We start from the raw sequence: 26,892 nt of genomic DNA, 5'->3' as shown, positions 1-26,892 counted from the left end.
GCGGGGGTCACAGAGAAGTGACTGCGCACGCCTGCGCGTTTCTGCTGCGTCTCGTCACCGACATGACAGAGGTGTGCACAAGTGTATTCACAGTGATGTGTGCTACTGCCTGAGGGCTGTCTGTCAACGTTCATCTTTTTCTCTCTTATACAAGTATTTCATCATCTTTTCAGATAAATTGGAAGCATCATCCATTCACTTTGGTGGATATCCTTCCAGATCTTTCTATATGTGGGTCTTTTTGTGTGTGTGTGAGGAAGATTGGCCATGAGCTAACGTCTGTGCCCATCTTCCTCTATTTTGTATGTGGGACGCCACCACAGCACGGCTTGATGAGCGGTGTGTAGGTCTGTGCCAGGGATCTAAACTTGTGAACCCCAGGCTGCCGAAGCAGAGCGCACAATCTTAACCACTACGCCACCAGGTCGGCCCTTATATGTGGATCTTTTACCATAAAATGGAAAGTGCTCATGCTCTACGTACCGTCTGCCACCTTTTCTCCCCACTATCAGCAAACAGCTGACTCTCCTCAGAGCATTCTTTCCGGCTGCTCGCCATTCACAGATTGTCTATAATTCATGTCATTGAGACCCTGATGTCTATCATCGAGCTGTTCTTTTCTTTCACGATTACCAACACACTGACATGAACCTTCTTACATGGAGCCTGGTTTTTATTTATTTATTTGTTTTGTGAGGAGGACCAGCCCTGAGCTAACATCCAATGCCAATCCTCCTCTTTTTTGCTGAGGAAGATTGGCCCTGGGCTAACATCCGTGCCCATCTTCCTCTACTTTACATGGGACACTGCCACAACACAGCTTAACAAGCAGTGCATCGGTGCGCACCCGGGATCCAAACCGGCGAACCCCAAGCCACTGCAGCGGAGCGCGAGCACTTAACCACTTGCGCCACCAGGCCAGCCCCTGGAGCCTGGTTTTTGAAACTGAGAGCTCTCTGAAGGATTTTGTGGGTTTTTTTTTTTTTTGAGGAAGATTGGCCCTGAGCTAACATCTGTTGCCAGTCTTCTTCTTGTTCTTTTTTCCCCCCAAAGCCCCAGTACATAGTTGTATATCCTAGGTGTAGGTCCTCCTAGTTCTTCTATATGGGACGCTGCCTCAGCATGGCTTGATGAGTGATGGGTAAGTCCTCGCCCAGAATCCGAACCAGTGAACCCCGGGCCACCAAAGTGGAATGTGCAAACTTAACCACTATGCCACTGGGTGGGCCCCTCTCTGAAGGATTTTGGAGGCTGTAGTTCCCAAACCCTACAGAATTGGGTGTTCTTTTCCTGCAAGGCCCTAGTTGATGATGGTCCTCAAAGAGAGCCCTGGGGAACACCGGCCTGAGAACCACCAGTGGTGCTCCACAAAATTCAGGCTCCCAGGTCCTGCCCAGAGCAGCGGGATCCAGGGGAGGACACCCAGTGAGTCACCTTTTTATCAAGTCCCACAGGCGATTGTGGAGCCCGATAGGCCTCAGGTGGGGAAGCAAATGATCAGAGGAGGGGAGCAGACATAAAAGTGGGCCCTGCCTGAACTTGGTGAAGGTGGATAGAGCAGACCCAGCAGGCCCCCCTCTCCCCCAGGACACACCCGGGGGATGGCAACTGGCCTGTCCTGTGCCTGGAACACCAACGGTGTGTAACACCTGTAAGTTAGGGAGCCAGGACTCGCTCTGCTGAACAATCAGCCATAATTTAGTTCAGAGTAGACCAGGGGCTGGGGCTGAGTCCAAGACACCTGTTTTTATAATTAAAGTTTTATTGGGACACTCCCATTCCTTTATACATCATCCATGCTTAAAACCGCAGTGCTAAGTAGTTGGGACAGAGACTGTCTGGCCAACAAGACCATCTGACCCACAGACCTACCGTATTCACACTCTGGGCCTTTACAGACGAGGTTTGCTCCCTGGCCAGGCTGTGTCTGTCAGGATGTCACCACGCCATCGGGCATGCGCTTAGGAGACCCGACATTAGGCCAGGCCTCCTGGGTCAAGAGTGGCCCTGCCTCTTGCTCTTGGCCAAGCCGCTCACCCTCTTTCTCTGTGCCTTGTCTCCTCATATATGGGCACCGAGGGAGCCCGCCTTGGTGCTTGTCATGAGGATGAAACCAGTGCCCGTAAAATGAGGCTCCTGGGAGGACTCAATCACATCGTCACAGACGGTGAAGCCGATTGGCAACCATCTGGACGTCCTCTGGCTCCCCAGCTCAAGCTGCAGGAACTGAGGGGAAATTCTACAGCCAAAATGCACCAGGTCTCTGGAGGCCCTGAGCCCACCAAATCTCTTGTTTCTTCCAGAAAATGAAAGCTGGCTGGACTCCTCTTCCTGAGAAGAAGAGGGGAGGAGGGAGCTGACCCAGACCCCAGACCCACATGGGGTAACAGGGTCCTGGGTGGGTCACGGGCTCTGCCTCAGTTTCCCCGGCTGTCACAGAGCTGCAGTGAGCTGGGTGCCGGGGATGTCAGGACGACCCCTGAAGGCTAACACACTCGATGAGCAGATATAGTCACGTCCCATCAGGGCTCATCTCCATTTTCCGTGAGTGGCTCCAGGCGCTGGGCCAGGGAGGGGCTCACACAGAACCCCGTCTCCCCCATATGCCGACCGTGCCTAGAGACAGTATTGCAGCACAAAGAGACCAGGTGAGATGGGCCCAGGGCACCGACTGCGGGTCGTCCCCAAGGACCGGGCTCTGCATGTCACTGTGACCACCCAGTGAAAGGCCAGCCCTAGCCTCTCGCCCTGAGCAGGATCATTTCGGGACATCACCGATTCGTTCAGTCCTTTGGTGATTACTGAGCACCTACTGTGTGCCAGACACCCTTCTGGGTGCTGGAGACAGAGCAGCAAACAAGCCAGACACAAGAGGCTTGTATCCAAAGGACCACAGGCGTCGGGTGACCCATCATGACGTGGAATGGTGCTTGGTGCCGTGGAATACAGTGCAGTCTACCTCTCTCTCTCTGGCTCTCTCGGCACAGCCCCAGCCTCGCCAGCCAGTTCTCAGGCCTTCTCCTCCAGAGCCTGGAGTCCGGCTGCAGAGACCCCGGTCAGCGGAGGGCTCAGGGCCGCGTCCCCACGCCTGACGCTTGGGGAGGCTCTGGCTGGGTGAGTGACCGGGTACCTGGTGTGCACCCGCTGTGTGCACACCTCCCTCCCTCCCAGCCGCCCCACTGAGGGGGCGAGCTGCTTTCGGTGCACAGACCTGAGGTGACCCGCCTTCCCTGGCGCCTGTCGTCTGTCACAAGGTGATGCAGCCCCTAGTTCTGGGATCTTCCTGGATGAGAGCCTGGCAGGGGAGACTCCCGAATTCTGTGGAGCTGGTGAGTGCTGAGCAGGTGTCCTCCATCCTTCCTGTCCCTCCAGGAGGGGCTGAGGACAGGCCCAGGGTGGGGCTGGCCCAGGAAGCCACCTCCGTTTCCCCCCGCCCCCGGGCACCGCGCAGCCCTCCACCTTCTCTCCCTGCTGACCTGTATCAAGTCTCATGTAAGTGAGCAACGGACTTCACCGTGAGACCTCTGGCATTTCAGGGCTCATTTCCCCCGCCCCCACCCAGCCACCAGTAGGGTATGGGCAAAGCCGTTGTCGGGGAATCTGGGCCCCGACACCTACGGGCATCTCCGTGGCTTTGTTGTGGGGCAGAGAGAGGCAGGTCCAGCTGCTCCTCATGGCACAGCCCCTCTCGACTTCGGGCCAAGTTGCCCTGCTGTCGACAGATCACATGGTGGTTCCGGCAGAGCAGTTCCCTCCAGGCGCCGGGCAGGGGGTGCTCCTCCCAGAAGCCTGCGCGCAAGGAGCCGTGTGGCACAGAGGCTCTCAGACATGCTCTGCCTCCCGGAGCCCCTGAATTTTGGGGTGGCGGAACAAGCCTGACACTGAGGTGAAGCACAGGACACTCTGTGACAGAGGCCCTTTGCAGGGTGCCACCTGATACACCTGCAGAGAGGCCCGTGAGCAGGACTGGTCCAGGCCAAGGGGAAGCAGGACCCGGGGCAGTGAGTCCCGGGTTCAAACCCCATGTGCACCACACACGGCCTGGGCAATGCTTCACCTCTCTCTCAACCTCGGCCTTCTGTTCTGGAGAAAATACGGGGAAATGATTCTCAGCTTTTATCGTGGTTATAAGGATGAAATGAGAGCTAGACACCAACGTCTGAAGACTCTAAAATGACACTGTTATTCTTAGACCAAAAAGTTCCTCTGTCCAAAGCAGGCCCCACTGGACACAGTTACTAATGAGGATGAGGTTCAGCCAGGACCTCTCCAGGACTGCACAGGCCAGAGTGACCATGCCCTCAGCACGGTCACCTGCCCCTGTACCCCCCCAGCAGGCCCAGGCTCCAATCAGGAGGCTGTGATAAGCAGAAGGACAACCGGCCACGAGCCAGGGTAAGTGAACCTTGCCCCAGGGACAGAGACACTGTCCTCGGCCACACCATGGCGGGCCCACTGTGCCTCGTCCTGCTCAGTGCCTCCCTGGCTGGCCTCTTGCTGCCGGGAGGAAGCGGTAAGCGCCCCTCACCCTGCAGACTGTAGAGGTGGCCCCCAGGGAGGAGAAGGGAGGGTAGGGGGTCAGGGCGATGCCCTCAAACCTCCACAATGTGGATAGTGGGTGCCTGTCCCCTGTGGAAGGCTGGCGTTAGACGGCTGGGCTTGGCAGTTTCAGCCAAGGGTAGCTTAGGGCCACTGTGCCTCCCTGTGGATGGAGAGTCAGATGGTGGGTCAGAGGTCACAAAGACAGAGAGGAACATGGACAGGGAGAGAGAGAGACAGACAGACAGAGAGAGAAATAGAGAAGGACAGAGAGAGAGAGACTCAGACAGAGAGGGAAGGAGATGGAGGAAGAGGGAGAGAAGGGGGAGGTGGAAGGAGAGACAGAGAGATACCCCCCTCCACTCTCTAAGTGAGCTGGGTGGGAGCGAGGGGGTCACAGGCAGAGAGGAGCTTCTATGGCAGGGGAGAGAATGAAAGAGAAGCCGGTGCCACCACCCTCAGGCTGGCTCGGCCAGGGGAAGGGGCTGCCCAGTGTGAGGCTGGACAGAGGGGGGCCCCTGGGCCTTCCAGGACTCCGGGGCCTGTCCAAAGAGAAGAAGCCAGACGGGAGAAGCAGAGCAAAGCCAGAGGAGAGAGCAGAGGTGGCAATACCTCTGGGGCTGAGGAGACTCTGAGGCTTGTTTGCATCCTGGATCAAGTGGAAGGACGGGAGCACTAAGGAGCAAACGAGGGGGACTCAGGTGTGTGGGAGACAAGAGAGCAGTGAAAAGTGAAAAAGAGAGAAAGAAAAATAGAACAGAAGAGACCCACGTGGGGAAGGATGGAGGGGAGAAACCCACCTCTGGGCTGTATTTCAAAGCAAGCGCTTGGTAGTGGAGCAGATATTTGGAGTAATGGGGGAGGGCCCACAAATAACAAGTTTGAGCCTGGTGTTGTTAGGATAATATCGATGTCACTAAAAGAAATGGAGAATTTGGAAGTGAAAGTAATTTGAGGTAGGAATGAAGCTAACCTTTATTGAGCACCTAGTGTGTACCAAACTGAACACTAGGAGTTGTATACACTGTTTAAAACAACTCTAAGAAGTAGGTATTGTCATTCCCACTTGCCAATATTAAGCAGTAGGTGATCAAGGTGTATTTGAAATTCAGGACTGTTTGATTCTGCAGTCCTGTTTTTCAGTTTCAGACATGAGAGTTTGGCATTCTGAGATCAGGGGACACATCCATCACCATGAGGGAGTCGAAAACCTAGAGCTCAGGGTGAAAGTTGGGACTAGAAATATCAACTTGGAGAGTCGTCTTTATTATGGGGATACTCTAAATTCTTCAGTGGAAAAAGGTAGAGAAATAAGCACAGAGGGCCAAGAAAAGAATCCCAGGGCCTCCGGTATCACAACGCAAAGAGGAAAAGGAATGGGTGAGAGAGAGGACAGGCAAAGAGGTGGGCACGACGCAGCTGTAGGTCCACACACAAGGACGGTCCAGAGAATCTTGGATCCAAGACATTTTAATTGGCAGCTCATGACTCCTTTGTGAGTCATGGCACCAATTTAGTGGGTTTTAAAAAATGAAATAGAACAGGATCAAGTACAGATTCTGTAATAAGTACTATTTTGTAGAAAACAGTAGTAAGTACTATTTCTTGAAACTTTTGCTTTATGTGTATGTTCCTGGGACTTGATACAAACCATACTTTTAATGGTAGATGATCAAAACAGTATCACGACTCCCCACCCACTTAACTCAGAGCTGAGACCTCGAGGGGCGGGTGGGGCTCGGGGCGGGGGGTGCAGCGGCCGGGAGGCGACAGTGACCCGGAAGCACTCTGAGAAGGGCCAGTTCAAGACAGGGCGTGGGTCGGGCGCGGGGCGGCTGGCGGGAGGCTGACTCCCCCGGAGAAGGTGCGTGCGGCCGGCCCCACCGAAAACCGCCAGGCACGGGCGTCCTGGGCAGCACCCCGCGGGGACTCGGGAGGGAGGCGGGCGCCCCCCAGCCGCCCCGTCTTGCAGTGTTCCTGAGCCGGGAGCGCGCGCACGGCCTCCTGGCCCGCGTCCGCAGGGCCAACTCGTTCCTGGAGGAGCTGAAGAGAGGGAACCTCGAGAGAGAGTGCATGGAGGAGAGCTGCACCTTCGAGGAAGCCCGGGAGGTCTTCGAGGACGCCGAGAGGACGGTAGGGGCCGGGGCGGGGCCGCGCAGGCGGCCCATGGGGGCGGGAGGCTGACCCGGGCCACGCAGGGCCCTCCGGGCGTGGGCTCTGCGCGGAGGGCGGCCGGGGCACTTCCCGCGCGCGCCCACCGGCCGGGCGAGGGCCGACGGCAGTGGCCGGCCCGGGAACTTCCGAGGGCCTCGCTCAGTAGATTCTGAAACATGAAACGTTTGCGAAAAAGACTGTCCACGCCCGGCCTCCGCCTCCCCGGGCGGGCCGCGCACAGCACATAGGCCGTCGCCATATTCGACGGCGGGCACTGGGGCACTGCCCTCAGAGCGCGCGGCGCGCAGGCGCACAATGGACACCGGGCGGCGAGGCCCAGCACGGCGCCTGCGCAGCGGCGGCGGCGCGTGGAAAGCGCCCGCCCCGGAAGAGGCGGGGCCTCGGACGCTGCCCCGGAAGTCGCCGGCGGGCCTCGTGCACCTGGGGTCCGGATCCGGGAAAGACGGCCGCGAGGAAGGGGCGGGGCGGGAATGGACGCGGCGAGCTGGCGCCGGCGGAGCGAGCTGAGGAGGCTGAAAGCGGAGAAGAAAGTAGCCAAGAAGGAGGCCAGGCGGGGTCTCGGCCAGGCCGCCGCCCCGCTGACGGGGACCCGCGCCCACGCTGCGGGAGCGTCCGCCTCCTGCGGGCGTGGGGAGCCCGCCGGCCGACGGCTCCTCCAGGGCGGCAGCGAGCTCGTGTTCCGTGCCCTTCGGGACGGGTGGTGGGTTGCGAGTGGTGGCCAAGTCAAGGAAGTTTAAGTCAGGAGAATAGCTGAGTCACGTCCGTGGCAGACTGCCTCCGGAACACGGGATTGGCGTTCAGGAGAACCCTGGAAAAGCCAGGAAGGTGTGCTGAGCAGCGTCCTCACGCTGCTGTCCCCTGATTACACGTGCCGCCTCATCCTCGCTTTGACCTGGAAGAAGAGACACAGTATCACGGGAGATACTTGGACTCGAGCCTCAGTGACTTTGTGAGGAGGAGCTTGTCATCTGCGTTAAGATCTCACGTAGATACGGAGCTCTTGGGTGCCTTGGGGTTCCTGGACTCTAAATCCCGGTGATGAACACCGTCTTAAGGGGAGCGTCGCCCAGCACAAGTTGGACGTGAATCTTTGTAGGAGAACTGCTCCAGAACTCTGCCGTCAGATGCTGGCGGTTGGTGGCATTGACCAGGTGTGGGAAATTGGATGCCAGTTATGATGATGTGACTTGATTGACCACCTGTGAGTTTTGTGTGGCCTGTGCACACTATTATGATCTCTTGAAGTCATGGATGTTGTACCAGGGATGGCGAACTGTATTACAGGCAGTTGCAAGGTCACCCATCATCCAGAGGCCCTGAAGGCCAGACCCATGAGATTGACTTCATTCCCCCCTTCTTTGGAGTCAGCATGTTAGAAGAGCTTGAGAAAGTCCTGGGAGTGAGGCTGCCGGAAACCAACCTCTTCAGAACAGAAGACACTAAAAAAATTCCACATAATATCTCTGTGGCAAAAGCAGTTGAAGGCCCTCCACTTCAGAGGACAGCCAGACTCCTTGATAAGCTTGCCAGCGAGTTCCTGAAAGGGACTTGCAGCAGTCCCACATTCATCTGTGGTCACCCACAGATAATGAGCCCTTCATCCAGATGACCACTCTGGGTCTCACTGCACACTTTGAGCTATTTGTCATGAAGAAGGAAGTGTGTAGTATGTTAACTATTTGAGTGAAATAGTCCCATGCAGCAGCAAGCAGCTTTTTAAAGCACAGGCCAAAGCCACTGATGATGATGAGGCCGTGTTCATAGATGAAAACTTATATACCGCCATAGAATCCTGGCTGGGCATCGACTGTGGCGTGGGCATCAACTGCATCAGCAGGTTTCTCACCGACTTCAGTAACATCAAGGAAGTACTTCTGTTTCTTGCAGTGATACCTTAAGATAAGGAGAATGTAGCAACCACTGATACATTGGAAAGCACAACAGTTGGCACTTCTGTCTAGAAAATAATAATTGTAAGTCATCTGACTCAGACATCTTTGCATTTCTGCAAAAGTTCGTGGTCTTCAAGGGCATTCTTGTGTGTTGCTGTCCATTTGAGTACCACTGTTCATTTTAGCCACCAGAGAGAGAAGAAGAATTGAGTTCATTTTACTCCTTGTTACCAAATAAACAATTTGTCTCTTTTAAAAAGTTATTCATAATTACAGGAACTATTTTCATTTTTAAATGTTTCTTTAATTCACATACACATACGTAGTTTTTAAAAAAATAATAGTAATAAAAGTAATAGTAATGCCAATCCAAGTTCAGGTTCTACTTTTTTCCTCAGCATCATTTCCCAAATGTCCTCTCTTACTTTTATATAGCTACCATATTTATAATTCTGAAGAGCTAAATTATATCTTATTGTATAGATGCATTTACTCGTCTCATGTTTTGGCCATGTAAGTTATTTTTAATATTGCTTTTATGAAAACACACATACATATATTTTTTCTGGATTATCTTCTAAGTTAGAATAGCTGTTCCAAAGGAGGATTCCTGGATCAAAGGTTGTCAGCACGTTCTGGTTCCAAGTAATATGGAGAAAGCAGACCTCACCCTGTTTCTCCCACTGAATGTAGCTACAAAACCTGGATAGAATGCATGGAGCAGCTATTTGAGGACCTTGAAAAGTAAGTGGCAGTGTATTAAAAAAGACTAGAATTTGAAATAGCGTAGAACTGGCTGTGAGTTTACCATTTTTTTTCCCTCCAATCCTCCAGACATCACTTGATCTGAATCTAATTGATGTTTATAGAATTCTCAACAACAGCAGAATACATTTTCTTTCCAAGCACCCATGGAACATTCCACAAGATAGACTATATCCTGTGTCATAAAACACACCTTAACAAATTAAAATCATATAAAATATATTGTCTGACCATAATGGAATTAACCGAAAATCAATAACAGGAAAATTTCCAAGTATGTGGAAATTAAACAACACACTTCTACATAATCTGTGGGTCAAAGAGGAAGTCTCAAAAGAAGTTAGAAAATATTTTCAACTGAACAAAAATGAATATACAACATATAAAATCTGTGGGATGCAGCTGAAGTAGTGCTTATAGGGAAATTTATAGCATTAAATGTTTTTATTGGAAGAGAAGAAGGGCTCAAATCATAATCGAAACTTTCACCTTAAGACACTAAAAAAAAGAGCAAAATAAACCTGAAAGAGGAGAAATCAGTGAAATTGAAGACATAAAAAGTAATAGAGAAAATCAATAAAACTGACAAGCTTTCAGCAAGATGGATAAAGAAAAAAGAACACACAAATTACCTATATCAGGAATGAAATAAGGGATATCATTATAGACCATGCAGATGTTAAAAGGATAATAAGAGAATACTATGAACAAGTCTTCACACTGAAATTTGGACAATTTGGATGAAACACACCAATTCCTCAAAACCACAAACTACCAAAACACACACAATCTGAAAGAGATATCTGCAAATTCAATTTCTTAGTCGAAAATCTTCTGAAGAAATGTCCAGGTCCAGATGGTTTCACTGGTGAATTTTACCAAACATTTAAAGAAGAAATAACATCAATTCTGTTTTCTAGAAAAGGAGAGGGAACACTTCTCAATTTGTTTTAGGCCAGCATCTCTCTGGTGCCAAAACCAACAAAGATGGTTAAAAGAGAAAGAAAGAGAGAGGGAGGGATGGGGCAAGGAAGGAAAGAAGAAAGAAAATAAATAACAATATTTCTCATTAACTTCTCATAAAAAGCCTCAACAAAATATTAGCAAATTGAATACAGCAATATATAAAAAAAGAATACACAGTGACCAAGTGGGTTTATCTAGTGCACACAAGCCTGGCTCCATATTTAAAAATTAATAACTTAATCTACCATATTAACAGTTTAAAGAAGAAAATCCACAAAATCATATCAATTGATACAGAAAAAGTATCTCACAAAGTATGGCATCCATTCGTGATAATGTGTCAGCAAACTACAAATAAAAGGGAACTTCAAGCTGGTAGAGCATCTAGAGGAACCCACGACTGATATCATACTTAATGGTGAAAACTGAATGCTTTCCCCCTAAGACTGGGAACAAGGCAAGCATGTCCATTCTCAGTACTCCCAATGCAACATTGTACTGGAAGTCCTAGCTGTAAAGAAAACCTAATAATGAGTCAAGAAAAAGAAAGCAAATTATCCCTACCTGCAGATGACATGATTATCTACATAGAAAATCCCATGGAATTTGAAAAAAAATACTCCTAAAACTTATAAGGGAGTCTAGCAAAGGCACAGAATACAAGATGGGCACACAAATATTAATCATATTTCTATGTAGTAGCAATGTACAGTTAGACCCCAAAATATTTTAAATACCACTTACTATTGCTTCAAAGAAAAGTGAATATTTACATGTAAATGTAATAAAACATGTACAGGATCTGTGTGCTGAAATCTGCAAAAGGCTAATGAAAGAAGTTAAAGAAGACCTAAATAAATAGACATACAATGTTCATGGATCAAAAGACTTAACATATTAAGATATTGAGTCCCCCAAATTTGATTGATAGATTTAAAGCAATGCCAATAAAAATTCCATCAGATAGAGACAAGCTGATTCTAAAATTGGAAATATGGAAAAGCAAAAAAATTAGAATGGCTAAAACAATTTTGAGAAAGAAGTTAAAGGTGGAGGAATCACACTACCTGGTTTAAAGACTTACGGTGAAGCTACCTTAATGACAGAGGTATTAATGTTTGGTACTGGTAAAGAGGTAGACACATAGATGAATGGAACAGAACAGAAAGTTCATAAAGAGACCCACACAAGTATGACCAATTCATTTTTGACAAAGGTGCATAAGCAATTCAATGGAGAAAGAATTATCTTTTTCAACAAATGGTATTGGAAAAATTGTATGTTTATGTGCAAAAAGGTCAACTTTGACCTCAACTTCACAACTATATAAAAATTAACTCAAAATAGATCATAGATCTAAAGGTAAAACATAAAATTTTTAGGAGAAAAATTTCATTATATGGAGTTAGGCAAAAATTCTTAGACACCAAAAGTATAATCCATAAAAAAAAAGGGGTAAAGTGGACTTAGTCAAAATTTAAAACTTTTGCTCTGTGAAAAACATTGTTAAGAGAATGAAAATACGAGCTATTGACTAAGAAAATACTTGCAAATCACATATCCAACAAAGGATTTGTATTCAGAATATATAAAGAACTCTCACAATTCAATAGAAGAAAATAAACACCCCAATTAGATATAGTGAGCAAAAGATTTGAATAGATGCTTCACCAAAGAGGATACATGGATGGCAAATAAGCACATGAGAAGATATTCAACATTAATAGCCATTACAGAAATGCAAATTAAAACCACGATGAGATGCCACTGCATGCCTATAGAATTAAAAATACTGACCAAAAGGGGCTGGCCTGGTGGCATATTGGTTAAGTTTGCACACTCCACTTCAGCAGCCCTGGGTTCGCAGGTTTGGATGCCGGGCACACACCTATGCACTGCTCATCAAGCCATGCTATGGCAGGCGTCCCACATATAAAGTAGAGGAAGATAGGCATGGATGTTAGCCCAGGGCCAACCTTCCTCAGCAAAAAAAAAAACAAAAAACAAATGCTGGTGAGGATGTGGAGCAACCAGAACTCTCATACACTGCTTGTGGGAAAGCAAAATGGTATAACCACTCTGAAACAGTTTGACGGTTCCTTATAAAGTTGCCATATGACTCAGCAATCCCATTCCTGGGTATTTATCCTAGAGAAATGAAAACATTTTTTCACACAAGAACCTGTATGTAAATGTTTATAGCAACTCTATTCATAATTGCCAAAAACTGAAAATAATACAGATGTCCTTCGTTGGGTGAACGGATAAACAAACTGTGGTACAGCCACACAATGGAATACTACTCAGCAATAAAAAAAGAGAAACTATTGATACACACAATAACTTGAATGAATTTCAAAGACATTATGCTGAATGAAAGAAGCTAGTTTCACTAGGTTTTATAAAGTATGATTCCAATTATATGATCTTCTCAAGAAATCCTTACTAAAGTGATGGAGAGCAGATTAGTGGTGCTAGGCAATAGGGGTGGGGGTTGGCAGGGGTTGGCAAGGTTGGGGGATAGCGTGAGGGAGTCTGAGGGGAGATAGAAGTGTTCTGTGTCTTGGTTGTGGGGGTGGTGATACAAATGTTTACGTGTGTTGGATTTCATAGACTTGTACGCTAAAAAAGTCAATTTTACTGTGTGATAATTTTTTAAAATAAAATTTAAAAAGACAGTGTATTATTAGTTTCTTAGGCTTCTGTAACAAAGTACAATAAACTGGGTGCCTTAAAACAACGGAAATTTATTCTCTCACAGTTCTGGAGACCACAAGTCCAAAATCAGGGTGTCACCAGGGTTGGTTTCTTCTGGAAGGTCTGCAGGAGTATCTGCTCCATGCCTCTCTTCTAGCTTCTGGTGGTGCCAGTAATCCTTGGCATACCTTGGCTTGTAGATGCATCGCTTGAATCTCTGCTTCCATCTTCACATGGCCTCTTCTCTCTGTGTGGCTCTGTGTGTACTTTTCTGTCTCTCATCATTGATTTAGGGTCCACCCTAATCTAGTATGATCTTATCTCAATTCATACCTTAATTACATTTGTGAAAACCCTATTCCGCATTAAGGTCTGAGGTTGCATTCTGAGGTTGTACCTCAATTTGGGAGGGGAGCACACTATTCAACCTACTATAGACAGCAAAAAAAATTTTTTAAGACTATGAACATTTTTTAGTGTAATATACGCTCTTGATGCCCTATTTTAAGCTAATTGCCAATTACCACTTTTTCAATTAACATAATGATTATTCTCCAAGCATCTGATCCTTTATCAAATCTTTGACCCAGGTATCTTAACTAAAAACCATTCATCAGTTGGCTTGGGGGTAGCAAACAGAGCACACCATTTTTGGTACAATCCACTTCTTGGTGATTAACTTGAAAATAAATTTTCAACATTCAGCAGAGATGGTGACTTTAAGATGATCGAAGCCACATCTTTACAGGTGCAAAAGATCTGAAAACCTTTCCCTTTTAGACTGAATAGAACAAATAGCAGTTTGTTCCAGAAAATGACCTCTGTTTGGGAAAAGTATCCTATCAGCTTGAGTTACTAGGTCGTGGTGGTTATTGGTGTAAAATGTCTGTCTTTTCCCTAATGTATTTAAAAATCTTTTTTCCCTTTTAGAATGAATTCTGGAATAAATACAAAGGTGAGATGTTTTCTGTTTTAATCTTAAATGAGAGCGGTCCATTAGGATATTTAAGTTGAGAGAGATTGTATTTGAATTTTGAAAATGCTTCCCGAATTTCTTTTCAGCTCCTGTTTAAATCGTACTCATTTAAGACTTTTCTCCTCTGAGTGTTTCCATAAAAGTTATTATAAAATAGTTTTTTATAGTAACTTTATACTAATTTTAGTTTTGTTACTTAAATATAGATAAATCATTTTAAGATACCAAATTCCATGATATATTTTTTTTAATCCAAGTATATTAGGTAGAAACAAAAAATAGAGTCTGAAAGACTGAGTCCTGTAATAAGGGAACCACCTTGACTTAATGCTTATAGCATCTGCAGTTGTGTCAATCATGACTCATGTTTTCGTTCTGGTAATAGGATTCAATTTCTCAGTATGACAGTCGGACCTGTCTCTAAGTTAGATCGTCCAGATGCACTGGGAAATGTGAGGCTGCGTGTCAGTGCTGGACTGCGTGTCTGTGCATTCTCATTTTAGCCCCAGACCATTTGGAAAGAGGAACCCTACCATCCCTCTTGTTAATTAGCCCAGCCTAAAAAGGAGTGTCAGGCAATCTCCTGTCTTCCATCCTTCCAGCTGGTACCATGTGGTCCCCAGCCCAGAGCTCCTCACTCTGATGTAAAGACACTGTCAAACATCTCAGCAAAAATTGGAAAACTCGTCAATGATCCATTTAGATAAGGGCGTACACATAGCCACAAAAGGTGGGGCTAAAACAAAGTCCAGACAGGAGAAATTGTTTACAGGGAGAATTCCATGTTCAGTCAAGTTATCTGAAAACCGTGTGCCAAGATCAACACACAAAAACCATTTCCATGATGATGGGAATCGCCTGCAAGCTTTGGTTTCCAAATCCTTTCTTTGTAGATGGCGACCAGTGTGACAACAGCCCTTGCCTGAATGAGGGCACGTGTAAAGACGGCCTCGGGGAATACATGTGTACCTGCTTGGAAGGATTTGAAGGCAAAAACTGTGAATTTTGTGAGTTCCTCTTCTTGGCGTACTTTCAGGTCAGAGCTACCTGAAGAGTCAAAGGTGGGAAAAGGGGAAAGAGCTAACACGCCTGAGGAGACAGTCTCAGGTCCCTTCTAATTCTACATGGAAAAGTCACTAAGAGTCTTCCTAATATGGTGATTAATTTTTTTTGTGTGTGAGGAAGATCAGCCCTGAGCTAACATCCATGCCAGTCTTCCTCTTTTTGCTGAGGAAGACCAGCCCTGAGCTAACATCTATTGCCAATCCTCCTCCTTTTTTTTTCCCTTTTTCTCCCCAAAGCCCCAGTAGATAGTTGTATGTCATAGTTGCACATCTTTCTAGTTGCTGTATGTGGGACGTGGCCTCAGCATGGCTGGAGAAGCGGTGCTTTGGTGTGCGCCTGGAATCCGAACCAGGGCCGCCAGTAGCGGAGCGCACACACTTAAGTGCTAAGCCACAGGGCCAGCCCCCTGGTGATTAATTTTTAATGACAATATGTTAGTATTAAACCAGTTTCCCCTAAGGAGAAGAACTTGCATTTCTTTTTCTTTTTTTTTTTTTGTGAGGAAGACCAGCCCTGAGCTAACATCCATCGCCAATCCTCCTCCTTTTTTTTCCCCAAAGCCCTAGCAGATAGTCGTATGTCATAGTTGCACATCTTTCTAGTTGCTGTATGAGGGACGCGGCCTCAGCATGGCCCGAGAAGCGGTGCGTCGGTGCACGCCCGGGATCCGAACCCGGGCCGCCAGCAGCAGAGCTCAGGCACCTAACCTGAGGTGCCGGCCCTGCATTTCTTTTAAATTACTAAATTTATAACCTTTAGAACGTGTCCTGAGATTGGGTTACTTTGGACCTTTCCCCAATGGGAACATCATTATGCATGACTCCATCCCCCGTCCAGAGCTACCCGTCCTGCACACTGTTTGGCTGACCCCGGGGCTATTGTGAATGTATTCTAAAGTCCCATGAATGTTGACTGTAATTATTTTTTCGTCAAAACCCAAGTGGCGGGATGTAAGGAAATTGCCAGGGTGGCATCACTGATGTGAGTTTGGAGTTTGAGGTTCAGGGTACCCTGGAAGCAGGTGGGTGCTTCTGGCTTCGGCGGAGCTGCTGAACTGCAGAGGATGCGCTCAGCCCAGCCTCGACGTCCCAGAAACTTGGCCTTGGCCGGGGGAGCCACGACTCCACGTGGGGCACTGTGCTAAGGTCACGCGACTTGTGAGGTTGTCCTGGGAGGTGGTGTGACCTCCACCACTTTACCAGTGAGGAAACCAAGGCCTACGGGGTGTAAACAACTTGCCCATATCACACAGCCAGCGAAGGAAGGGCCAGCTTGCACTTGGGTCAGCCTGAGTCCAGGACGTGACTGCCTGTCCCTCTTTCTGGCCGCACTGGAGCCAACCCCAGGCTCCAGGCCCGTATTCCACAGGGAATCCTCTAGCCTCAGCGTGAACAGGCCGGTGGCTGCTCCACCAGGCTGGGCCTGAGCACCTGATCCTGGAGCCCACCTTCTTGTAGGCAGCCTGCCCACACTGGTCAGCACCCATGTGCCCTTCTTAGGGCTGAACTTGAGACACCCCACCCCAGCCTCTAGGGCCTCTCTGTGTGTGCTCAGGTTTCTTAAGGGCCTTCTGGAAGTCTGGCTCCCAGGGCCCGCAGACACTCACTGTCCCCTGCGCAGACACCATGGTGTCCCCATGAGGCTAGGGAGGCGGTGGGGGAGAGAAGAGCGCACACGGAGGCGTGGTCCCCTCGCCCCAGCCTGCTCTTGGTGGCCGTCCTGTTTGCACTGGGACCGGCTGATGCGCAGCGGCCGCGTGGCTCTGGCTCTCTGCTCTAGCCGGCTGGCCCACTGTGGGCTGACAGGCAGGTGGATGTGCCCCGGGTGCTGCTGTCCTTCCTCCTAGCCAGCTGCAGCCTTGGTTTCCCTTGCCTGTCCTGAGCACCAGCATGCCTCTCCCACAGCCACGCGGAAACTCTGCAGCCTGGACAATGGGGACTGTGACCAGTTCTGCCGCGAGGAGCAGAACTCCGTGGTGTGTTCCTGTGCCAGGGGGTACATCCTGGGTGACAACGGCAAGTCCTGCATCTCCACAGGTAGGAGGAGCATGGGGCCGCCCCAGCAGGGCTCCCTGGGCCAGCGAGGCCATGCTGGTGCTGGTGGGTGGGACGGCTGGAGCATCCTGGGTGGGATGGGAGATTTGGAAACAGACCCACTATTTCTGTGAACCATCTGAAGAGTGGGACAGCGATATCACCTGACTCAGTGGTGAATGTGAAAGCCTAAGGGGTGATTCACCGAGGGCACATCTCGCAGTGCGCGGCTCGTAGCACACCCTAAAGAACTCTGTCACAACGGGCCTGTTGCCTTGGGAAGGTGGGGGGCGGGGGTCCTGGGAGGCTGGGAGTGAGGACAGGCAGAGGCCGAGAGTGTGCGGGCAGGCGAGGAGGCGTGCAGGCCTGACCGTTGGAGCTGTGGTGTTGGGGGTGGGGTGCAGGGGCCGGAAGGGGAACTGAGGACCCTGAAGAACTGATTTAGATTGTGTGGGCCCCAATGTTAACTGGATTAATTTTTTCTTTTCCATGATAAAAGCCAGACACAGTGAGTCTGGCCTAGAAGCTCACAGAGGGCATGACCTAGTGAGGGCCTGAGGGAGGGCCAGGCCCCTGCGGGTGGGAGAGCCCCATCCCACACACAGTGGGAAGTTCCTCCTCTGCTGCAGGGCGAACCTCCGGCCAGAGGTTCTGAGAGGCCACTCCTGTCTCTTAACTTAGTGTACTTCTCGCAGTGACCCCACTCGCTGGAGTGTGGTCCCCTGACTAACCAACAGCTTTGGCATCAGCTGGGGGCGTACTAGAAGCGCAGAGTCCCGGCCCGGCTCCCAGAGGTGGGCACATTCAGGATGACCACAATTATGTACCATTAAGCCTGTCAACAAGGAAAAGACAGTGCGGTTTACATTTCTATTGATAATTAAATTTTAAACTTAAGCTGGCTGAAAAGTATTTTAAGCGAAGTCATTTCTTGACATGCATGCAAAATTTTTTTAAATTCCAGGAATAATCACAAATCAACTTAAAATAAAGTTTGACGTTTGAAAATAAAATCAGGTAAACCACTTCCTAGCACAAAGTTCTGTTCTAAATCACAGACGAGCTAATTCAGAAGTTGAAGGGCAGTGATTACAAATATTAACACAGAACTAGTGACCCACCGCAGGGTGAAGGCTCCTATCTCCAGCTAACACCTTCCCCGGAGGCCCCTGGGGGAGAGTCCTTCAGGACCTGCAGGAAATCTATCTCAGACAAACACAGGCGCAGAGACAGGCCCTGCGACCCGTGTGGACAGCTGCCGTGCTCCCCACGCCTCCTCCTGTGTCCCGTGACCCGTGTTCATGGCTGCCATGCTCCCCACGCCTCCTCCTGTGTCCCGTGACCCGTGTTCATGGCTGCCATGCTCCCCACGCCTCCTCCTGTGTCCCGTGGACCGTGTTCATGGCTGCCGTGCTCCCGTCCCCACGCCTCCTCCTCTGTCCTGTGACCCATGTTTAGAGGTGCTGTGCCCCCATCCCCACACCTCCTCCTGTGTCCTGTGACCTGTGTTCATAGCTGCCGTGTTCCCATCCCCACGCCTCCTCCTCTGTCCTGTGACCCGTGTTCATGGCTGCCGTGCTCCCGTCCCCACGCCTCTTCCTCTGTCCTGTGACCTGTGTTCAGGGCTGCCGTGCTCCCGTCCCCACGCCTCTTCCTCTGTCCTGTGACCTGTGTTCATGGCTGCCGTGTTCCCGTCCCCACGCCTCCTCCTCTGTCCTGTGACCCATGTTTAGAGGTGCTGTGCCCCCGTCCCCACACCTCCTCCTGTGTCCTGTGACCTGTCTTCACAGCTGCCGTGTTCCCGTCCCCATACCTCCTCCTGTGTCCTGTGACCTGTGTTCACAGCTGCCGTGCTCCCGTCCCCACACCTCCTCCTGTGTCCTGTGACCTGTGTTCACAGCTGCCGTGCGCCCATCCCCACGCCTCCTCCTCTGTCCTGTGACCCATGTTTAGAGGTGCTGTGCCCCCGTCCCCACACCTCCTCCTGTGTCCTGTGACCTGTGTTCACAGCTGCTGTGCGCCCATCCCCACGCCTCCTCCTCTGTCCTGTGACCCATGTTTAGAGCTGCTGTGCTCCCGTGCCCACGCCTCCTCCTCTGTCCTGTGACCCGTGTTCAGGGCTGCTGTGCCCCCGTCCCCACGCCTCCTCCTCCTCTGTCCTGCGTGGCTCCTCTGCCTCGGCTCCCCAGTTGGTGATGATGCGGGAGGAAGCTTCCAGTCTTTACTGACGTGTCCCCTGTGCTTGCTGCCTCACTTGCGCCGTCATCACACAGCCATGTCACGGTGTCCTTCCTATGCCTCAGATGGCTCACACGTGTTGTTCCTTCTGCCTGGAACACTTGTTTTCTTGAGCATTTCTTTAGGAAATGTTTCAGGCACACAACAGGGTTGACAGAATTTTTTTTTAAATAATTTTATTTATTTATTTTTTCCCCCAAAGCCCCAGTAGATAGTTGTATGTCATAGCTGCACATCCTTCTAGTTGCTGTATGTGGGACGCGGCCTCAGCATGGCCAGAGAAGCGGTGTGTCCGTGCACGCCCGGGATCCGAACCTGGGCCGCCAGCAGCGGAGCGCGCACACTTAACCACTAAGCCACGGGGCCGGCCCCAGGGTTGACAGAATTTTACACGAGCACCACCCGGGTTCTACGTTACATCTCCCCGACTTGCTTTGTCACGTGTCTACCCCCATTTGTCTGCTGTCTGCCCCCACAGCGGGCCTCGTTTTCTTGGCGCATTTCCAAGCAGATTGGAGAATCCTTTTGGATCCTTCAGCATCCTGGTCAACCAGCGGTCTGTGTCCGAAGCGCTGACATTTAGGTGACACTGACACACAGTGGGGTGCACCGACGGGAAGTGCACGTTCCCTGCGTAGTGACAATGGCACCCACCTGGTAGCCCAGCCTCATCAGACAGAGCGCTCTGCATCCCAGAAGTTCCTCACGCCCCTTCCCGGTTACCGAGCATACACTTCACTGCTCCCCACTCGGGGTGTTCCAGGCTGGCTCGCCCCCATTACCGAGAGGGCAGGGCTGTCTCCACGGCCTCCCCGACTCCTCCTACTGCGTGGGGAAACGGTGTGCTGTGTAGGGAGGTTTCCGCGTTGCTGAGCCCAGGCCGTTTTTCTTTCAGAGCCTTTCCCCTGTGGGAAACTCACTCTAGGACGCAGGAAGAGGTCGGTGGACCAGGCCATCCCCAGCAGTCAGGAGCCCCCCAAAACCGGCATTACGAACCAGTACGACGACGGTGAAGACCTGAGTCCTACCAAGAGCCCGAGCGAGCTGCTGGACGGGAACAAGACAGAGACGAGCCTTGAGGACGACGGCAGTGTGGTCCGAATAGTGGGCGGGAGGGACTGCACAGAGGGCGAGTGTCCCTGGCAGGTAACTGCTGAGCATGATTAGCGCGTTAACTGGGTGAGGGACCCATGCTGGCTGGGCACCATGGGCACAGCCACGGAGGACGGGGCCTACGCTGCCCGAGCACACTTGTGGCCCTGCAACAGGCTTTGAGCTCTGATGCTGAAGGGGCCTGGCTCTCTCCCCTGCCCACCCTGCCACCCCATTCCCCTCTGGGTGCCCTGGATTCTCTGCCCGTGAAAGACAGACGGGAAGGGCAGAGCCCCACGCAGAGCCCTAAAACCTCCCTCTACTGGAAGGAGAGACGGGCGCCAGCTCAGACTGCGGGTTCCATCAGCAGGTAGAGGGCGGCTCCCTGATGGTGGGCCAGGCCTCTGCTTGCACTTCCCTTTAACTGGAGATGGAAAGATCACTTCCTTGTTTCACTTCTAATTGGTAAATTTTCTTTACCCAAACACGTAAATCCTAATGAGGCTAATGGTACCTTAGATAAGAGTACATCCGTTTGTTCTCAAAGGTGAAAAACCACTCTTTGGTTGTTGATTTGAGCTAAGGTTGCTAGATTTAGCAAATACAAAACAGGACTTCCACTTAAATGTGAATTTCAGATAAACAAGGAAAGATTTTTGATGTAAATATATAAATATTACATGGGACATACTTATACGAAAATTATCTGCTATTTATTTGACTCAAATTTAACTGGGTGTCCTCTGTGTTATCTGGCAACCCTAACTTGGACTTCAAGTTTTTAGCATCCAAAGCCAAAATGGCTTCTCCTACAAGCAGGAATCCCAGAGCCGCAACAACCCTCAGAAGTTACCTCTGCTTGCTCCCGTCTCCAGGCACAGGACAGCTGTGCACGTGTCTGAATGGTCAAGAGCCCAGGGAGGCCAGCTCATCCTCTGGTCTTCCCTCACCCAGCACGTCTCTGTGGAGAATGTACTGTGTGTCAGGTCCCGCCCTGGTGTTGCGTGTGGGACGTGAAGTCTCAGAGCCACTTCTCTGACGTGCGGACATCCAGGGCTAGGAAGGGAGGCGGTGCCACTGGGAGCTAGTGAAGCCCGAGGATGGACAGGACAGGCTCCCCACCACAGGGCAGAGGTGTGGACTGAGGCTTTGAGAGTGGCTTTGGATGGGGCTCCACAGCAAGAGGACAGGGACGGGCACCAGCAGAAGGATCCTCACGAGCAGGTCTCCCATCCAGTCGGCTGGGATTCGCGATTCTTGCTCTCCTGGTTCCATCTCGGCCAGTGCCTCGTCTCCATCTTTAGGAAGAACAGTTGGTGTCCAAGTCTTAGAAAGACTGACTCTTTCTCACTTGTTAACCAGGTTGGATTGTGAATTGACAAATTATGCAAAAAAAGCAAACATATTACTATTTCATGCTAGTCATGAATGTCTTGAAGAGTTCTTTTAGACATGGTGTTGTTAATTGCCTCATTAACCTACACGTATCCCCAGCCAATAACTGTTGCTTAGAGGTCGTGGAATTCCCTAGAGAAAGGAAAAGCAGTATTGCTCCTTCTCCATATTTGCAAGCCCAGTTCTTTGGGGAAAAAGGAGAACAAGAGAATTGTCTGTGGTGCCTCTCACTTGCCCCGTCAATGCTTGTTCCCAGGTGGAATATTCCTCACTCCCAAATCCCGTCAGGGAGGAAATCAGGAGTAGCCACGTGGATTCCAAGGAAAGAAACCTGGAATGGTGGCGTTCCCTGGGCTGAGGGAGATGGGTTAGAGTAGTTGAACCGCTGTAGAGACCAGAAGTCACATCAGTTCTGGCAAGTGTTTGCTCTAGACTGGCATCGCTTGGTCTGCGGTATAGTTCATCGGCACACACCCAGCAAAGGTTTTTACCACAGTGAGGTTGTCTTTCTGTGCATGACGCTTGAGAGAGTGCTGGGACAGATCTGGAGAAATGACACCAACCCTGTGGAAGAGTTTGGAGTCCAGGTGGAGAAAGAGACAGGTGAAGCGGGACCGACCCACGCTGCCGTGGCCAGCACTGGCGCTCAGTGGGGCCTCAGCAAAGGTCTCTTGAGTAAATGAGCAGTCCATTGATTGCCTGATCTGTGAAGCAGACCAGATGGTGTGAAGGTGCTGCCCGAACCCGCACTGTGAAATCCGGGGGGTAGGTGTCGAGCTGGGGGGCGCTGAGGGTCCCTCCTGCGCCGGCTCTCGGAGAACGTGCCAGGTGGACCTGTTGGTGGAACACAGGCCCAGGCACTGTGACCCTGGGCGGGAGGTCTGCAGGACTGACCACGCTGGGCAGCAGCCCGAGTGTCGGGTGGGTACGTGGGCGCACGGGCTTGGCCTTGTGCTCCAGCCTGAAGACGCCACAAGTTCTCTCGTGGGGAGGGGCCGCAGGGGCGGCGGGCGGTGGGGTGGCCCTGATCCAGGCTGAGAGTTGGAGGGGAAGGCTGAAACCAGAGGCTCTCGAAGTCCTCTTCTCAGTGAGTCAGACTCCACCTGGTGGGCTCTCGCGTTCTCGCTGCAGGCTCTGCTCATCAACGAGGAAAATGAGGGCTTCTGCGGAGGTACCATCCTGAGCGAGTTCTATATCCTCACTGCGGCTCACTGTCTCCACCAAGCCAAGAGGTTCAAGGTGAGGGTAGGTAAGTGGCGCCACACCCCTCAGCTGCCCTGAGGGCCCACTGTCACTTCCTTGTTTCAGAGACCATTAGAATTGATCAAATCTTTTGGCAACACTAGTTAAAATACTGAAATCCTGGGGGGGTTGCTAGGGGGAGTTTCACAGAGGAAGGGGAGGGCGGGGGAAGGGGGTAGGGAGGGGGAGGACGGGCGGCCTTCCTGGGGCAGGCCCAGCCCTGATCCCGCATGGTCCTCCCTGATGCTCTGTGTCCGCGCCCAGTGATGCGCCTCCTCAGGGTCCGCTCCTTGGGGAAGACTTCCAGAGCCTCCTCTTCAGCAATCTGAGCACCAAGTACCTCTTTATGCTTTACTATATTTTTCAAATTTTCTAGTGACCATATACCATTTTTTTTCCTTTTTTTTTGTGAGGAAGATCAGCCCTGAGCTGACATCTGTTGCCAAGCCTCCTCTTTTTGCTGAGGAAGATTGGTCCTGGGCTAACATCCGTGCCCGTCTTCCTCTACTTTATATGGGACGCCGCCACAGCATGGCCTGACAAGCCGTGCGTAGGTCCGTGCCGGGATCCAAACTCGAAAACCCCGGGCTGCCGAAGCAGAGCGCGTGAACTTAACCACTACACCACCGGGCCGGCCCGCCATGTACCATTTTTTAATTAGAAAAAATACTAACTACTTTAAAAAATAACGGACGTGTAAATGCCCGGCCATGCTGGGCTAACGCGGCCGTGTCCTCGCCAGGTGACCGGAACACGGAGGTGGAGGAGGGCAACGAGATGGTGCACGAGGTGGAGCTGATCGTAAAGCACAACAAGTTCGTCAGGGAGACCTATGACTTCGACATCGCGGTGATCAGGCTGAAGACGCCCATCACCTTCCGCATGAACGTGGCGCCCGCCTGCCTGCCCGAGAAGGACTGGGCTGAGTCCACGCTCATGACGCAGAAGACGGGCATCGTGAGTGGCTTCGGGCGCGTCCACGAGAAGGGCCGCCTGTCCACCACCCTCAAGATGCTGGTGGTGCCCTACGTGGACAGGAACACGTGCAAGCTGTCCAGCAGCTTCACCATCACCCAGAACATGTTCTGCGCCGGCTACGACTCGAAGCCCCAGGACGCCTGTCAGGGGGACAGCGGGGGCCCCCACGTCACCCAGTTCAAGGACACCTATTTCATCACTGGCATCGTCAGCTGGGGAGAAGGATGTGCACGCAAAGGGAAGTACGGGGTCTACACCAAGGTCGCCAACTTCCTCAAGTGGATCGATAGGTCCATGAAAGCCAGGGCTGGGGCCCAGGGGTAAGCAGGAGGTCCCTGTGCCTCACCCCCATTAAAGTCGTTCTGCTGAAGACCCGCTGGCAGCCGCTGGCATCTTGTTCTGTCTTAACACTTGCGTTCTGAGCAGGTTAAGTCCCGCCGTGGGCCTCCCGTCTGCAGTGATTAGATCTGTGTCGATTCCTGGTCCCGGTGATCTTCTGGCTCTGTTGAATGAGAAATGCAGTTTTCATCTGGAGCAGGCTGGGAGACGTCTTCGGGAAATTTTGTACTTTATAGGGCAGGATCTAGACTCCCCAGGATGATTCTTCTGCTCACAAGCGTGACGGGGCCGTGTCTGCTCCTGGCACGTTTTTCTGTTTTTGATTGCCCTAGACTGCCCTCTTGGCTGCCACGCTCAGAACACTTGCGAATAAATGACCAAGGTTCTGGGGGCACAGAGAGAAGGTGAGGCAGGGGTCGGGGCCCACCCACAACTGGGCAGCTGCACCCTGGGGTTGGGTGGGGGCTCCCCATGTGTGCTGGCAGCCTCCCTGGGCCTCCCGTTCACCCTGTGGGGCTGAGACAATGTTGGAAGCGCGTGCTCAGGGGCCTCCTGGGGCACTTTGAGAACGTCTCCTGAGCAGCTTACACGCTCACTGGGTGCTGCCTGTCCCCAGCCCAGGGGTCTGGATCCTGACTATGTGTTAGGACCCCGTGGGGGCTCTGGAGTCCTGCATCCAGACCACAGCCCTGAGCACTTAAATCGGAGTCTCCGGGGTCACCATGGGTCCCGGAAGTTTCTCCAGCTCCTCAGGTGACCCGAGGTGTGTGCGGTGTGTGCTGGTGGGGGCTTCGGGAGGGAGGGGAGCTGCATCTAAATGCCAAGTCCTTCTCTGTCACAGTCCGTGCCGGCTCCAGGCCCTCAACTCAAATGATCATGAAAACCAAACGGGCTTTCAGAAAACAGGAAAGGTCACGTCAGACCAGATCTGCCACTGCGTTTTCCAAACGTCCCTTCACAGTTTGCATTTTGCGTAACTTCACTAAGCAAAGCTTCAAAGTCCCAGACAAAAGCTCCCCAGATGTCACTAACAGGACAAAGTGATTTGTAAACAGGAGCTGTTGCAAGGTTAGGAACATCGATGTGAGCCAGTATGCAGTTTCCAGGAGCGGCTGAGGGTGCCGTCTCCCCCGGGGCCCGCCTCCACGCCTCCTCAGGGGGCTGCTGCCAGAGAAACGGCCTCAGACGGTGGAAGACCACGTGTTGTTGGGTTGTGGGGTTTCTACGCAGCTGAGTGGTCTCTGTCCGGAAGCAAACCCCGGACTCGGGTTCCTGGTTCTGGAGATGGAGAGTGGTTTGGGGTCCAGAGGGCACTCCGGGGAGAGGCTCACAAATAAAACCCTGCTTCGCTGTTACTGCTTGCTTCTGTCACTGTTGGCCGCTATGACCGGCGAGCAGCTGCCTGTGCGCATCAGCGAGGAAGGGCACCTGAGGCACAGCTAGCGAAGGGCAGCAGGAGCCTCCATCACCTGATGGGTCTGCTCGTCTTCCCGTCCAGAAATGGTTCAGCTCAGGGAGGTTCTAGGGGAAGTGAGAGGACACGGTGGTGTCCCTGGCTCTGCAGCTGGACGCGGGCGGAGGCCGCTGGTCTGGGACTCGCAGCGGTTTCGCCCAGCTCTGCTTGTTGCTGTGTGCCCCGGAACAACTCACCTCCCTCTCTGAGTATCACTGTCTTCGTGGAAGATGGAGCTAGGTCGTGCCGTGGGGGACATTCCATTATCTGCCACCAGAGTGTCCCCAAGGAGAGTCATTTGAGGGGCTGCCTGGTGTGGAAGGCGAGGCCCTGAGGGCAGAGCTCAGCAAGCAGGCAGAGGTGAGGAGCCAGAGGGCAGGAGAAAGTGAGGGCTGGCTCTTCCTCCTGAGCGTGAGGAGAGGCTGCAGTACTACCCTCCCCAGCACCGCTCGTCCACACCAGCACCCTCCCTTCCCGAGGGGAGGACCAAGGTGACAGCCTGGGAGCACAGCGCCCCCAAACAGGGAGGGGCTTCTGGACGGGGTGAGGAGCTTTGAAGGGGCAGGGAGGCTGGCGAGCCTGAGTCAGGAGGCAGAGAAGAGCGAGCCAGCTACATGGGGGCCGTGCCAGCACTGCAAAGCCGGTAGGGTGGTAGGTTCGGAGAACACAGACACCCTTCCACATGCAGGGCCTGTGGGTGCCGGCTCCCTGGAGGGTCCATCCCGTCCTGAGGCCCTGTCTGCAGAAGGATGAAGGGCACGGAGCACGATGCCCGCAGGGGTTCAGCAGGGGTGGGATGGGGCTCACGGTGGGTGGGATGGCTGCTCCCCATCCCCTTGGGATGGAGCCATCAAATGGGAACTGGAGGGTTTAAATTTCCGTTTGGCAGGACCCTGTGGCTATAGCCCTCACAGGAATCGTTGATTGAGGCAGGTCATCAACCTTGAACATCAAAACTGGTGGAACAGTCGTTGGGAAATGAGATATTCACACAGTCTCAGAGCACCGCCCTAGCAAAGACTTGATTACAGACAGGACAGGGTAGCT

General features: G+C 51.6%; 1 protein-coding gene across 1 annotated transcript; it reads left to right on the top strand.

Annotated features, from left to right (window-relative positions):
* The first annotated feature begins 1,601 nt into the window (after nucleotides 1-1,601).
* F10 (coagulation factor X) lies at nucleotides 1,602-24,569 on the top strand. The gene is made up of 10 exons (XM_087435776.1): nucleotides 1,602-1,638; nucleotides 3,255-3,329; nucleotides 4,335-4,395; nucleotides 6,336-6,672; nucleotides 13,965-13,989; nucleotides 14,904-15,017; nucleotides 16,980-17,111; nucleotides 20,242-20,492; nucleotides 22,965-23,082; nucleotides 23,818-24,569. Exons 1-10 carry the CDS (start codon nucleotides 1,602-1,604, stop codon nucleotides 24,375-24,377), a joined length of 1,710 nt encoding a protein of 569 aa, XP_087291902.1. The 3' UTR covers nucleotides 24,378-24,569.
* The last annotated feature ends 2,323 nt before the right edge of the window (nucleotides 24,570-26,892 follow it).

Source organism: Ceratotherium simum, chromosome 10 (genome assembly GCF_057802395.1).
Source record: "Ceratotherium simum simum isolate JZ-2026a chromosome 10, ASM5780239v1, whole genome shotgun sequence".
Classification (NCBI taxonomy): Eukaryota; Metazoa; Chordata; class Mammalia; order Perissodactyla; family Rhinocerotidae; genus Ceratotherium; species Ceratotherium simum.
Note: the sequence above shows the minus strand (reverse complement) of the source record. Positions and strands in the feature narration are given on the sequence as shown.